The sequence below is a fragment of the Chaetodon trifascialis genome, chromosome 17 (genome assembly GCF_039877785.1).
Source record: "Chaetodon trifascialis isolate fChaTrf1 chromosome 17, fChaTrf1.hap1, whole genome shotgun sequence".
Taxonomy (NCBI): domain Eukaryota; kingdom Metazoa; phylum Chordata; class Actinopteri; order Chaetodontiformes; family Chaetodontidae; genus Chaetodon; species Chaetodon trifascialis.
Window position 1 is genome coordinate 12737063 of NC_092072.1, and position 15940 is coordinate 12753002.

Here is a 15940-nt window from a genome sequence, read left to right on the forward strand (position 1 = left end):
ACCAAAGTCCCCTCATCATCTGTTTTTCACAATGAAACCAGAGTAGTGGGAAGTTTGATCTCAGTTTATTAAGAATGCTGGAAATTAGTCCCTTTACAACTATCACCTTGTATTTTTGTTCTAAAGAGAAGCTTTATCTTGATGCAGTAGGAATCCATGAATTGAGTCGAGCTACGTTTGAACTCAGTGCTCATTAGACCTTCATCCTGCATGTTGAGCTAGTAAAATTCCCCAGAAACCAAACTACAGTATCACTTCAATCTCAATGTTTAGTCTCTGTGTCATTTCCAAGGTCAGTCCAGAGTGAGAGATGGGGGCCAACAGCAGCTTTCATCTCAGGGGGGGTTGGCAGAGTACCACCCTCGCCCCATGCACAGCCCTCCCCCTCTGCGCCGGGCCAGTCTCCCCCTTTTCACAACAACCTACAACCCCGTCAACCCCACCCCACCTCTCCTTAATACCCTGGCTCACACCCCACCTCTGTTCCTGGATGCTGTGGAGGGAGGCTCCTCCTTGGCCCATCGTGACACCCAGTCTCTGCAGGCAGACACCAGGTCAGCTCAGCTCACAGCCGACTGTGACATGAATACTAGAAGATGATTTGAACAGGGACAACGAGTACAAGAGATGACAGGAGGACAGAGGGTTGGCAGGCTGCAGACACGAGCAGGGGTCCTGTGAAATACTGATATAATGATGCCTCAGACAGCGCCTGTATTAGCGGGGAGTCAGTTTCAGCTGCCGCTCTGAAATGTTCTGAAATCATGCTGGAGACATTGTAGTTCATAATTGCTTTGTATAAAACGACGTTTGTTTGTTTGACTACAATTACGCATCACAGCACTAAAAACGTCTCCCAATGCAAGACAATACGAAAACAAACCGTGAATATCAATGCATTTTCCAGTCCTGCTGTTAGGAGAGTGAAAGGATCAGTTCACCCAAATTACAAAAGAACATATTTCATTGAAACTACTTTTGACAAAAATAATAGTTTCTTTTAAATTGGTTGACAGTGTGTTCTGCTGAGTAACTGGGCCATTCTGTCTGAAAAACAGTGTTGCTTTTAAATTTTTGAAATGTCATTTTATTTATGTATTGGAGTGGCAGCAGCAAATCTCAGGCTTACACAATAACTCCATAACTACCTGCAAACCTAGATATTATGAGAAGTAAGTGAGACGATGTTTGTTTATATCAGTGCTAGCAGCATGTCTCTGTGGATGACAGTGTTGGTCGGTTGATACACCACTTTGCTCCAGATTCAAATATCTCAACAGCTGTTGGACAGATCACTGAGGATGTAGCCTACTGATTTTAGGGATCCTTTAGTTTTCCTTTCGCGCCACCAGCAGATCAAAGTTTTCATTTCCAATAAAAGATAGAACAAAACTTAATGATGAATCCTCAAGACTTTTATGATCCCCTGTCCTTACCTCTAGCATCACCAGGAGGATTTAAGTGAAATATTGGATGGATTACCTTGAAAATTGGGACATATGCAACACTATTGACATATCAGACTCATGCTAGCACGCTAAACTATAATGGTAAACTTGTATAAACATTACCTTTTAAACATAAGTATTTTAGCATTGTCATTGTGCACATGTTAGCATGCTGACGTTAGCATTTGGCTCACAGCACCACTGTGCATTAAGTACAGAGTCACGTGCATGATTGTAGACTGGCTGTGTTCATGCACGTAGATGCAAAGTGGTGGGCAGTAATATTTAATGAGCATGTAATGTTCAGACATGTCGTTGTTTGACATAGCCACCTTATTCTCCACACAGGGAGGTTTTTCAATTCTTGCACAGTTTGTTGCCTGAGTACAGAATAGCTCTTTGCAGTCTGTTTTTAACGTTTTAATGCGTTGTTGAAAATGTTTTAGCACAAGGTGTGGATTGCAGTCCTGTCACTGGAAACGGTCCCCCTTCAACTAGTCAAGCAGAGTAGTAAACAACCGTGTTTGTGTTTCTGTGGCCATTAAAATGAGTATGATTGGCTCTTATCTGGCTGTCACTTGCATTGAGATCAGAGGACGTTCTCATCAAGTTGAGCTTTTCTCAACTGTCCCCTGCAGTGCTGCTGGCCACCTTTTGAAATCTCTGTAGCTCAGCGGGCGGTAGTGGGCTGCAACAGCATGTCCCGAACACAAAGAATAGCAGCCTGTCGCTGTCCCAGCTCTTGAGCATGTATGTCTGAACGGCTTGTAAGTGTTGCTGTAATTTGGGTGAACAGACCCTCTGATGACAGCTGGTTGATGTATGTGATTTACAAAATAATCATTGTGCACATCAAAGGTTTCCTTCGGGCACCCCTTTTTTAGAGATATTGTCATTTGTGACAGTCCTGTCCCTGCTCAGCCTTCATGTAACTCCTTGACCGCTAGATTTGGAAGAGAGTGATAAAAACACAGATGCACTGGATCAGAGATGTATGGAAGTATCAGGGCAGTTTCTCACGGTTTCTCTTTAGGAACACACTGTATATTTATGGTTATGTTTTCTCCTCAGTTCTCTATTTGACTTTGGGGAGAAGCTCGACTATCTGACCTCAAGCCAGCAGAACAACACGCTCCCCTACCAGCTCCAGACCTCCTACCCCACCAGCCAGCCCCAGCACCAACTTCAGGCATCTCTGCCCCGCATGGCCTACCTCACCCCCTCCCCTTACCTCACCCCCAACCCTCCAGATTCTAACCCTACCTCCTACCTGACCTTTGGCCCTGTAGGAAACTCATCTGGGATGATGACGTACTCCACTGGAGGCCACGCCTACTTCCAGTCCCAGAGCACAGGACAGATCCTGCTGCAGTCGGCCGGTCCTCACGGTGAGTCACTGGGATGAGATTTCATTTATTTATGGAGCCACAAAAATATGCCTGTCCAGGGGTTTACATGTGAAAGTGAGCTCATGGTCCCAGAATGTTAAAAAGCAGATGCAGTATAAAATCAAACAATATATTCTTACGTCAGTGCAAAATAAACCAAAACATAAATATCCATGAATATCAAAAGTCATTTATTTAGATGCTAGAAATATTCCAACAAATAGTTAGATCATTAATTGAGTAACCTATTACATTAATCCATAAATAAGCATCTAAATGCACCTCTATAGATGCTTTTTTTTCAATGATATCAGAACCTGTATAAAAAAGCCTACATGATTTACGTGAGGCATTACAGGCCTGATTCCAAAAAAGATGGCGTGTAAAACGCAGTCATTTGCAGAGGAGCTGTGTTTACTGACTAACAGTTTTGCGAAGTGTTCGTGAGCCCATGTAGTAATATCCTTTCTACAATCAAAGCTACAGAGGAGAAGAAGACGGTCAGAGGTGAGTTATTGCAGTTGGGATCAAAATACAATAATTCATTCAAAATTAACCCCAAATCTCAAAATGAATTGATTTAACCTGCTGACTGTATCACCAGGTTTCTACAAAGCATCATTTTATGGTTCGACTTGCAGATATTGATGCATGCAACAGAACTCATAAGCTCAGTAATTGGGTTTTTCTCACAGAAATGCCTCCTGAGAGTCGACTTCTCCTCTCAGGTTCTTATGTACGCAGGCTTGTATCAGTGACTTTTCTCTAATCAAAGAACCAGATATTCTCTGTTGTAGTTGTTAATCATTTATACTGATGATTCAACTGGAAGAGTTTCATACCCATCCGAATCTTGGAATTACCCCAACTGCTTAGTCACCTAACATTGTCTATTCAGAAAATGAAGACTTCTGGGCTCCTGAGTGTCCAAAAATACTCTTCCCACTTCGCTACTCTGTTGCACTCAGCTCTTGAGCAAGGACCATACCATTAACTGACAAGCGAATGTAAGTGTTATTTTGGTATTTCACCTTTTAATTGATAGTGACCCTAGGACAGTAAACATGAGGAGAGAGAGAGGAAAGATGAGCAACAACAGTCCCTGGCCAAAATCAAAACCTGGAAAGGTCCAATTACATGATGTGTGTCTTAAACACGCAGACACCAGAACGCCCCAGTGTAAATGTTGATTGAATATGAAGCACATAACCTGCGTGTGAGTGAAGACTGGCAGATGTGAATGGTGGAGCAGGATGATGGCTTCAAGATGGGGAAGGCTTCGGGGAAGAGCCACCATAGCTGCTGGGCTCAGCAGATGCCTAGGGGGACCAATGAGTGATGAGAGACAAAGGGGGAGTCGAGGTGGGGAACAGAAAAACAGAACAAACAGGGAGGCAGGGCAGATAGGCATTTGTAGATGTATAATGGAGGGAGTGGGGTGTTTGGGGTGTGGTCCTTTTCCTTCGCTGAATTACATTCAATAAAGCTACGTAGACACATCTCTGCTTGAATGTGTGTTTCCCTGCAGGCGGGATTGCGGCGTACCAGTCGTACCCGTGGGGTAGCGTGTACAGTCAGCCAGCCATCCACCAGCGTGCTCAGTGCCCTTCAGCTTACCCCGCCAGCCTGGCAGGTGCTCGAGATCACCAGCCACCCTCGTCTATCACCCTGCCCCCCCCTTCATTCTTCACCCGAGGGGACCACGGGCCCTCATATGCAAACTCTCAGCGCTCATCACACACTCATACACACACCACCAGCAGCAGCAGCACCACCACCACCATCCTCCCTCCTGTGTCCACCCTGCGGCCCTCTCGCCTCAGAGCAGAGCTCAGTCCGACCAAGTCTGCATCCCTGCTCTCTCCTCAGGTCATCCCTGCCTCGCCACAAAGCCCTCCAGTGCCCCCTTGTGTCAAAATAGAGTACGACAGCCCTCGAGAGATCCACAGCCACTTCCACTGTGACTTCTCTCCCATACATTTCTGACTGCTACTTGATTGTGTGAGCAAATGTGTCTTTGAAGTTTCTGTGTAAGTGTGTCCTGTGTTTCTGTATCTTCCATTTATATTACTATTAGGATACTCTTGGTAGGAATGTATGTCAGCAGGGTTGCTTGGACAGCATTATCTTGGCTGCAATAAATGCTCATTGCTCTGTTAACCCTTTTTTGACCTTGTTTGCTATGATAGAAATTAGGGGTTTCTCACATATTTTTACTCCACGAATGTTTTAATTCAGACTGTTCAAACCGGACGTAGTAGGGCTGGGAGGTGGGTTACATGACTAGCGTAATAGTTCTTCACAGTAAATGTGTGCATTGACTGTTTGATTCAGGTGTGATCACCTCCCAGCACACAAATAAGCCTTGATGACGAGTTTGAAAATGACAGAGAAAGATGAAGTGTGTCGGAAGGAGTGTACAAGACAGGCAACAGAAACAGCCAACTCTTTATTTTTTTACTTGCCTTTTTAGTTGTGAGCAGATACTAGGGTTTATTAATGTCAAAAACTGTAATTCCTCCATAAGAGGACGATGTACAAGCAGATAATAAATCAAAATACAGTAAAACAGTTTTTATAATATAGAATGAGTCTTCATAGGAGAAGTTATAATTGTTGCCAAATACTGTACAGATGTTTTGTTTTTGTACACATCATACAACTACATTGTAGTGTGTTATAAACAATTTCTAAACTGTTTGTGTCATGCTTATACAGTAAATGTAAAATAGGGGGACTTAAAGTGTTAGTCACAAACTTAATGTGATTGTTTAATAGATAGAAAAGTGACACACATCACTCAGGCTGTGCCCTCACGTGAGGTTCATGTCTAATTGAATGCTGAAAAAAGGTGGTGACAATGTGGTTACCTTGTGTCTTATGGCCGGCTGTAGTTAAAAGTCAGCATGTTGTTCAGGATAATTACCACACAAATAGACGGATACTTATTAAACCCAAGATAAATCCAAGTAGAGACTATAATAACCACCAGTCTTATACGATTATGATTCAGCTTTGTGGGGATGTTTGACTCCTCCTGGCCTTGACAAGATGTGCTGCTAATGTGGTTTATGTCAGATCTATCTTTAAACCAATAGAGGGCGCTGTTTCTTTCAATGAGATGACTGCACGCTGGGATTTATTTAACTTCATGTTGTCTCTCAGATGTCCCTCCATCAGGGGGGATGTGTGATAGTCACTAATCCGATGGAGTACAAAAAGAACAGAGTAGATTTGGGGGGGAGGTATCCCAGACAATCACTGATACAGCCCAGATCCTTAATCTGTGTTGCCATCTGCTGTGTTCACACACTTACTGCACTTTCCGCTCTGTTTGTTCTTAGTATGCAAGTCAGTTGTGAGGGTTTGTGGAAACCAAATCCCTGTCTGAAACCCCGCCCCTGACAGAGCTGAAGGCATTTTCCCGAGACTAGAAAAGATATTTGGGACCAGCGTGTCATTTTTTTGCCCTCAGTAGTGGAAGTAAAACAAAAAGTTTCTTGTTTTAAGTCTACTTAATATTCCTGGTTCGTAGTCCTGCTGTATGTAAAGTAAAGTTTGAAGTGAAGCTTGGATGATGATGTGGGAGTAAGAGAAGGAACTGTTTGATGAGGTGGCGGGGACCAGGGGAGCAGATAAAGGAGGGGGGAGACGGAGGAGTGAGGCAGCGCGTTGGTCTGGGAACAAGGGAGGAGAGCTGAGATGAGCTGTTGCTATGGGAGGAGAAGAGGATGATGGGTGGGCTCTGCCAGCAGGCGTGGGAGGGAGAAGGAGCTGGGGATGAGGGAGGAGTGTGTTCGTAGCACGGGGGGTTCTGGGATGAACAGAACTGTTGGTTATGTAACTGCTGTATTTGGGTTTTTAATGAACCTCTCTCTTCCTGCTCACTGGCTACTGAGCTGTTACTGTTGGCAGGAGAAATGCAGCATAAACACACACACACACACACACACACACACACACACACACACACACACACACACACACACACACACAGACAAAAACTTCTTTTGCAGTGCAGAAATTTCTCAAACTCTCCTGCATAAAGAAACACACACAACACATTCATTTCAGGAATGAAACCCCAAGTGTGAGAGCTCTATTCAAACTTAGGGAAACAAAGTTTTTACTGGATTTTACTTTTATTTGTGTGTAGGTGTAGTCTCTGATTTTGTGTATCTCTCGTGGCGTAGTCCACGAATCAGCACGCGCAGTTTCACATTTCAAATTTCTTCATATTTCTGTCTCAGTGAGCTCGCATGTGTGACCGAGGAGGGTTTCGTGTAGGCTTAACTTCGCAATTAATTTTTCCAGGGCTTCCCTGGTGCGAACAGAGAGAGCTCAGAGCACAGCTGCCTGTGTGTGTGCGTGCATGTATGTGCATATGTGAGACAGTGTGTAAAGTACAGGTATGGGATACTTCAGTCCACCCCGATTCCACTGTGTCAATATTTAGTCAGTATTCTGAGATTTGAAGAAAGGGAACTTGTTTCAATATTTATGGATGTGGTCAAACATGAAATCCTCGCAGTCTTTACACACCCTGTGACTGTATGCACACACACACACACACACTCTGACAGGCAAAAAAGTGAAAGGAAACCTCGCACTGCTTGTATACAGTCAAGTAATGGGGTTTATTGATATTAGTGGATAAAGTTTGTTGGTATAACTGATTGAAAGTGATAATGTTTGTTGTGCAACAAAGCTGAAACATGGTTTGGAGGTCCTCCAGGCCTTCGCTTCTTTGGTTCAGACGCCAATAGGTTGTTGATTTTTGGTTTGTTTAGGAAAGATACAACAAATAGACTCGTGTTGGGTTTGGAAAAAGGGAACACGCGGCAGAGTGGCTCAGGAAAACAACAACTTATTTGATCAAATTAATAGATTTACCCATTCAAATGCTGTGTAAAAATGAAGACAAACAGTGGAAGGTCCAGATTTGACAGAGATAAAATATCTCTCCTAACCATGTTGATAGTAAACATATTTTTCTGGAAGTGTTATTTGAATGTGGCCTTGTATAAAGATGCCTAATGGCCAGCAGCGTGGCTGAGATGGAGGAATTTGTTTATTTTAGACTTGTTTCCATTTGCTCTATGGGTCTGGTGGTACTATTGTGATGAATATTATCTAAATCGAGCTCCCTGAGGTGGCTTGGTCGTTGGCAGTAAAAGAGGTTTTACGGGAACATTTCTTTTTTCAGTACTAAGCAAATATACAATGTCTTTATATTAGATTCCTGTTTTGCTACCGCAAAGGAAATGGACGACGTGAAAGGGGAGAACAGAAAGTAACTTCTGGGGTTACAGTAAATATGTTTCTCTTGATCACTCAGCTAAGCAGCTGCTGACTATGAGAAAACCTTTGGATTTGTGCAGTAAATGATATTAATCAAAACAATATTTAAAATAAATTAATCTAGGGCTGCAACTAATGTTTTTTTTCATTATTGATTGGTACAACAATTATTTTTCTGATTCATTCATTATTAGTTTGATCTCTAAAATGTCAGAATGCTCAAAATCTCAGAGCTTGTGGTATCAGATCACTTGTTTTCTCCAACCAGCAGGTTAAACCCAAAGGCACCCAATTTAATATCACAGAGGTCTAAGAAAACCAGTGAAGAGATTCACATATGAGAAGCTGGAACCAGTAAAGAACAGAGTATTTTTACTTGAAAATGGACTTAAATTAATATTTATCATAGGTGATAGCAGTTTGTGTTCTGATCTTTGATTGTTTCAGCTATAGATAAAGCATAATGGTCAAAAATGCAAACTATTCACTATTCAAGCTTTTAAAATGTTTTTATCTGTTTCACATTGTTAGAAAGTAAATATCTTTGGGTTTGGACAAACAAAACAGGGCATTTGAAGATGTCTCAGACATATATTTGAGTGTTTTCTGACATTCTGTGGAAAATAAAAAGATTAGTAAAGAAATCTTGAGTAGTAGTTCCACTGTGAAGGTGTACAGTGAATAGTAAAGGTTGTATTGGAACCTTCTTGAATACAGATTTATATCAGTTTAGACAGATTTCAGGTCTTTTTATTTAACAGTCCTCCATTATTGTATAACTAATCATGTGTAAACACAGTATGAAAAATTAGTGGATTTTATGCTGTTGTGAAATAGTACACAAATGCAGATGGATGCAGGTAAAGCTCATCCAGCTACCTGCTTATGTTTGTGTTTGTCCTGCCTGCCAAGCAGACACTGTTACATAACCTGCGTGTGTGTTTGTGAATCTACTGTATGTGTTTGCACCAATGTGTGTACGTGTGTCTCTGTTGCGTCTTCTCTTATAAGCCAAATAGCCCATTCCCAGAGATGACGCGCTGTCCAGGAATAACATCTCCAATCTTTCATCTCCAACCCATCAACACATAACACACACACACACACACACACACACACACACACACACACACACACACACACACACACACACACACACGCACTGTTGATTTTACAGCTTGTTCAGTAGGAAATATGTCTGGTTAGTTACTGTACTGAGCCCCAACTCCTCTTCCCCTCCCAGACTACCCCCTCAATTGCGGCTTGTTCAGGACCTGTGTGTGGATGGAGGAAGGGGAGGTGTGGAGGAATGCAGGGTTGGGTCGGGTGGAGTGGGATGTCGAAGGGAAAAGAGGGGTCTCTATGTGGGTCTGTATGTGGACTCTATAGAGAGATTAAAGATGTGTATGTGAGCGTATTGATGAAAGTGTGTTTTCCTACTGTGTTTACTCCGCTGGGGCCCGCGGCCTACCTGACACTGGAGAGGAGAGTAATGGGCGAGGAGAAGTGTCAGGGTTGTTGCAATCACAGAATCTTTGCCTTCCATTTGTGAGTTTTTGTGATCTGTTCTGAGGTAAATTTCATCTTAAAATATATTGAATTCGAGTCAGACTTCAAGAAACTGCAAAAACGCAAAGGAGAGAAAAGACGGAGGAGAGAAAACGACCACACAGGTGACAGAAAAAACGAAAATGTTACGTATAATTCAGGAGCGCTGAACTGAACTGAGCTGAACTTAAGAATCCAGGAATTGGCTTGTGTACTTCAGGTTACACAGAAATGCATGCTTATGCAAAAATGCACACACACACATCCCAACGTGCAGAGCAGCGGGAACACTGCGGGCTGTGTACGGTGGGTCTGCTTCACTTCCGCACCATAAATGTGTGTTTGCTATACGAGGGAACACGGGAGAAAAGAGGAATTCATGTTGGTGTTTATTTGAGCTTTGGCCAAATCCAACCTGGGGCGGCTGCGTTGGCGCGCACTCTGCACCAAACCCCAGCCGCTCCTGTACCCCCAGCCAGACACACATACTGTACACTCTCAGGTACTTGAGCGCACACACAAGTTTTACTACTCACACACACGTACCTGTCCATCCAAGCTATATCAAGGTGTGTTTGTCTTTCCCTGCCCACCATTTAGGTCCCCCCAGAGCAGGTATTTCCCTCTCTTTCCACACACACACACACACACACACACACACACACACACACACACACACACACACACACACACACACACACACACACACACACACACACACACACACACACACACACACAGTACAGCTATAGAGGGGGGCTGTCTGTGGGCCGACTGTGAAGCACTTGCATTGATAACCTGCAGCTCAGAGTCACTCAGTCTCACTTTGTGGCCGTCCCCCTCGCCTGGAACTCCCTTGCTGCTCTGCTCTGTCTCCTTTCTGGCTTCTCACTCTAGGACCGTCTGCGGACGCACTCAGACCCCCGCGTTTACTCGTTGCCCCTCTGTCGCTGTCACCATGACACCTTCTCCGCTGTTGTTCCTGCTGCTGCTCGGCCTCATAGGGGCTCAAGCCACCACCACCTTGGACCTCCGCACGGCTGCCGCCATGGGTAAGAATGATGACCTTTAACCCTCAAAGCTAATCCTGATTCCAGTCTGATGGTCATATCTAACTCTGGTGTTTCACTGTAATATTGACAGCAATCCCCAGAATAGACATAACAATACTTTATAGAGGTATCAGAAATGTAGAGGAATATTTGTGTCGTTAATAAGGACACAACTTTAAGTATCCAGCCTTTTCTACGCGTCCATGGTGGTATGATGTGCGTGAACTAGTTGAATGTGGTATAAACTCCCAGAAGTAAGACAATTGAAGGAGGAGAATGAAAAAAGTTTATTTATCTTAATCACATTTTACATTGAAATTGGTTTGGATGATTGTTTCAATAACGGGTTTATTTTGTTGAGAAGAAAGAATTAAATTCCACAGTCAGACATATTGATTTCTATATTTTTCAGTGTCTTCACGCATTTATTGATCAGAGGTTATTGATTTTTTTGGAGTGATTAGGCAGCCAGTGTTAAAGGCAGCAGAGGTTTTTGTGTTGTTGCTGCTGGTTGGATGGTGGACGTGCACAGTTTGGATTAATGCTTCAGGAGGGAGTGTGGCAGTTGGTACGCTCTGTGTGTGTGTGTGTGCACGTGTGTGTGTGTGTGTGTGTGTGTGTGTGTGTGTGTGTGTGTGTGTGTGTGTGTGTGAGTGATAAAGATGTTGGTAGGAAGAAAAACTGGAGGGAGGGAGAGAGGTGAAGGGTGAGAAGGGAGATCAGTGATTTTAAACAGACCGAAAGTTTTAGCGACTTTGGCAAGTTTGGACTCGGACCGCTGCCAACAGTCGAACTTCATTATTAATCACAAAAACAGCTTTCTCTCTTTCACACGCATAACGTTGCTCCATCTGTCAACGATAAAATATTTGGATCAATATGACAAAAATTTTGAGAAAAAAATCTTAACTAATCTGAACTTTAACCCACATCTCGTGGCCTCAGCTGTCATTCTGATCTGTATTAGTATCATCTTTCAGAGTGGTGTCTCATCTGATCTTTCTGTCTGTCATCCTTGTTTTTCTGGCCAACCATTTCTCCATCTCTCCCTCCACCCTCGCCTCTCTCCACCCTGTTGCCTGCCTGCATCCTGTTTTTCTGTTTCCTCTCACTTTCTCACCAGCCTCCATCCCCTCCACCCTCCCTTTTCCTCTCAATACCTCCGTTCTCCCCATGCTCCTCCCACCCTCACCCTTTTCTCCCTTCTCCATCAACTTAATGTCTTTATCCGTCTACGTTTCAGTATCATTTTGTGGATGTAAAGTTGTTATGCATATTTTTAGGGTACGAATACATGATCATCTCCTTTCTGTCCTTTCATTTGTAGCGGCAGGTTTGTGCAAAACTCGTCCCACAGACATCGTGTTCATCATCGACAGCAGTCGGAGCGTTCGCCCTTCTGAATTTGAGCAGGTCAAGGTCTTCCTGGCTAAGGTCATTGAGGGACTGGATGTTGGACTCAACGCCACCCGTGTGGGAGTTGTCAACTATGCCAGCCGCGTCAAAAACGAGGTATGGGACACAGCGAGCCTTCACTGGCACTGGGAAAAGTTTTTATCTCATGTCAAACTATCTACTATCACTGACCTTCCTGTTTTTCAACTGCAGGTGTCTCTGAAGACACACCGATCCAAAGCCGGACTGATTAAGGCTGTGACCAAGATCGAGCCCCTGTCCACTGGAACAATGACTGGTCTGGCCATCCAGTTTGCCCTGAACGTGGCCTTCAGTGAGCAAGAGGGTGCTCGGGTCAAATCTCCTGACATCAGCAAGGTCACACACACATTTACATGCATTGTCGTACAAGTCAACATTTTCCTAAATCATCAGAATTCATCTAATTTTACTCATCTTGCCTCACAGGTTGCCATTATCGTGACGGACGGGCGTCCTCAGGACAACGTGAAGGATGTAGCTCAGCGTGCACGTGATGCTGGCATTGAGATTTTCGCCATTGGTGTGGGACGTGTGGACATGAGCACGCTGAAGCAGATGGCCAGTGATCCTCTGGACGACCACGTGGACTACGTGGAGAGCTACAGCGTCATCGAGAAGCTCACCAAGAAGTTCCAGGAGGCCTTCTGTGGTAAGATGGGAGGAGATAGAGGGAAGAGGAAGTGGAGGGAGAAGAGGGAAAGATGAGGGGTTTATTTAAGGTTAGAGGGACAGATGCAGGAAGAAGACAGTGATTGATAAGAATTACTATCAGGGTGGGTCGTCATGTTTATCCACTGCCTGTGGAGAGAGCTGTCTGCTGGCCCCCCTATACTGAGGGTAAGGTGTCAGGACTGTCATCTTTTCCTTCCAGTATATTGTTCCCCCTCTTTTGCCCTCACCCTCCCTCAACAGTACAACAGTATATTCATTCAAACATGTAAACTCATTAAATATTCAAGGCGGACGAGGGCATTAGGGCAGAAACAACCTTTTGGAAGGAAATTCGCTCCTGTTCTTCAGTCAACTCTCACATAACCGAGAGGCGAGACTGATCTCTCTGTAATTACCGATCCATTAGTGACAATCATTACACTTCTAATTAGCGATGCCCTTTGGCTCTCCCAGTCTGCGGCAGTTTTGACTGCTGCCTGCCACTCACTTTGCAGCAGCCAATCTAACTGCAGATATTTTCGTCCAAGGGCAGAGCTGCATGATGACAGTGTTGGATTATTATTGGATGAGCCTGTGCCTCATATGTAGAAACAGACAAACTGATCTGGTTGAGGCTTCTCCAATCTCTTCCACCTGTTTGTTTTAAGGATCCACTGGATTCACGCACCATCCACGCATATTAAAAACTGGTCAACTGCAGATCACAGTGGATCATTAAAAAAAATCAATGCTAGATTTTCCCATTTTCAAACTGACATAGTTTCATTCTCTCCTCCTAACTCCAACCACCCGCCCCCCCCTTTGTGTGTGTGTGTGCCTCAACATATATTCTACTGTGTGTACGTGTGTGTTCTGCATGCACACACACACAGTGTCGGACCTGTGTGCTACTGGGGATCATGACTGCGAGCAGGTATGCATCAGCAGCCCCGGATCATACAAGTGTGCCTGCAAAGATGGCTTTACCCTCATGGACGATGGTCGCAGCTGCAGTGGTGAGTGTGTGTGTGTGTGTGTGTGTGTGTATGAAGGTATTGCTCCAAGAATGGCCACTGTGCTCTGGGAGTAACACGCCCTGTTGCGTCTGACATCACCAGCTTGCAGCAACTCGGCGACAGATGTGGTGTTCCTGATCGATGGCTCTAAGAGCGTCCGCCCTGAGAACTTTGAGCTGGTCAAGAAGTGGATCAACCAGATCGTTGACAAACTGGATGTTTCTGACAGCAAGGCTCACGTTGGACTGGTGCAGTACTCCAGCTCAGTCAGACAGGTGAGGGTCCGCATTTGGCATTAGTCTCACCCAATAATCAGCTTCCGTCTCTTCTGTATTAACGTTATGCTTCTATCTGCCTCCTGCAGGAGTTCCCCCTGGGCCGCTACAACAACAAGAAGGACCTGAAGGACGCTGTGAAGAGGATGGCCTACATGGAGAGGGGAACCATGACAGGCCAGGCTCTCCGCTACCTGACAGACAGCAGCTTCAGCCCAGCTCAGGGCGCCCGGCCCGGAGTCGCCAAGGTGGGCATTGTCTTTACCGACGGACGCAGCCAAGACTACATCGGAGATGCCGCTAAGAAGGCCAAGGAGCACGGTGAGGGGGAGAGGATAGATACTTTTTAATGCATGATACAATACAAACCCTGCTTTTACCAGTCAGATGAGGAAAACCTGTATGTATGTGACAGGTTTCAAGATGTACGCTGTTGGAGTGGGCAATGCCGTGGAGGATGAGCTGAAGGAGATCGCCTCTGAGCCGACTGGAGAACACTACTTCTACACCGCTGACTTCAAAACCATGACCCAGATCGCCAAGAAGCTGCAGATTAACATCTGTCAAGGTCAGACACAATCATTAAATCTAAACATCATTATCGTTATTACTGGTTATTTTACTGTAAAGACTGGTACAATAACTCAAAACATGTGCTTTCCGTTCCCACAGAGGAGGACCCTTGTGAATGCGACTCCCTCGTAAAGTTCCAAAAGAAAGTAGAAGATGCCCTACAGGCACTAACGAAAAAATATATCCTTTACAACGGACCAGATGGTCTGAGAATCTGATGAGGTTTTAATCTTGTTATCATTTTTTCTGATGTGTCTTCATTGTTGTTGTCCTTGACAAAATCTTACTAGAGAGCATGTCGAAGAGGATCGCCTTGCTGGAGAACAAAATCGTCTGAGGACTCACTTCTCCCGCTTCCCTGTTCATCTGCACACAAACCCACGTACACACACACACACACACACATAGACAGTTTTCACTTCCTGTAAAATACTGAAGAGGAACCCGTGTGTGTGTGTGTGTGTGTATGTGAACCCTGACCTCTGCTTGTATTCTGAGCTCTCCCAAACCACCGCTGCCCCTCCCTTCTCGGTCTTACCTCTTCCACCCTTGGGTCTCCTGAGACACGAAGCGCCGGTTGCCATGGGGACCACGCCTTTGTGTGTGTGTGTGTGCGTGCGCTCCGAAGATCATCCTCCATATCCAGCCTGTGTGTTTGTTAATAAAAGTCTTCCCTCATAGGGAAACGGTATACTGAAGGGTTTTTCTTTGTTGCTGCCACGATGTTGAATTTCCCCAAACCCCATAGAGTCTGTCTTGTCTTGTCATGTCAACTGGAGCAGCACATCACCCTCACTTGTCTGTCTGATTATATCTGTCACTGTCATCTTTTCCTCTCTCTCCTCTCATAACTGAAGGCTTCATCTTTTTTCTCTTACCCCCACACAAAGGTATCTAATATTATATATGGTATATATGGTATACATGGTGTGTGTGAGTGTGTGTGTATATATATATACAGGTAAATTAATATAAGATATATGTCTGATAATAAGGGTACACCAGTGATGTTGTTTTCCTAAATAAAGGTGATTCAGGAAGTACATATTATAAATTGTGATACAATTCTATGCCAGATTAGTATTACAGAAACTTTTACCTTACTTACTTTTACCTTGTTTAGTTCTTAATTAAATATCAATAATTGTAAAAAGTACACAGAATGTTCCTGTGGAGCTGAACAGGTGCCCCCAACTAAACGGTGAACAGTTTCGATTCATTGTCAAAGATTTCTGCAGCAGCAGCAGTCCT

General features: G+C 44.3%; 1 protein-coding gene across 1 annotated transcript; it reads left to right on the plus strand.

Annotated features, from left to right (window-relative positions):
- The first annotated feature begins 10456 nt into the window (after window positions 1-10456).
- Window positions 10457-15026, plus strand: matn1 (matrilin 1). Its single transcript, XM_070985068.1, has 10 exons — window positions 10457-10737; window positions 12065-12249; window positions 12346-12510; window positions 12601-12823; window positions 13719-13841; window positions 13944-14116; window positions 14206-14437; window positions 14532-14684; window positions 14789-14893; window positions 14980-15026. Exons 1-10 carry the CDS (start codon window positions 10644-10646, stop codon window positions 15024-15026), a joined length of 1500 nt encoding a protein of 499 aa, XP_070841169.1. The 5' UTR covers window positions 10457-10643.
- Window positions 15027-15940: the final 914 nt, after the last annotated feature.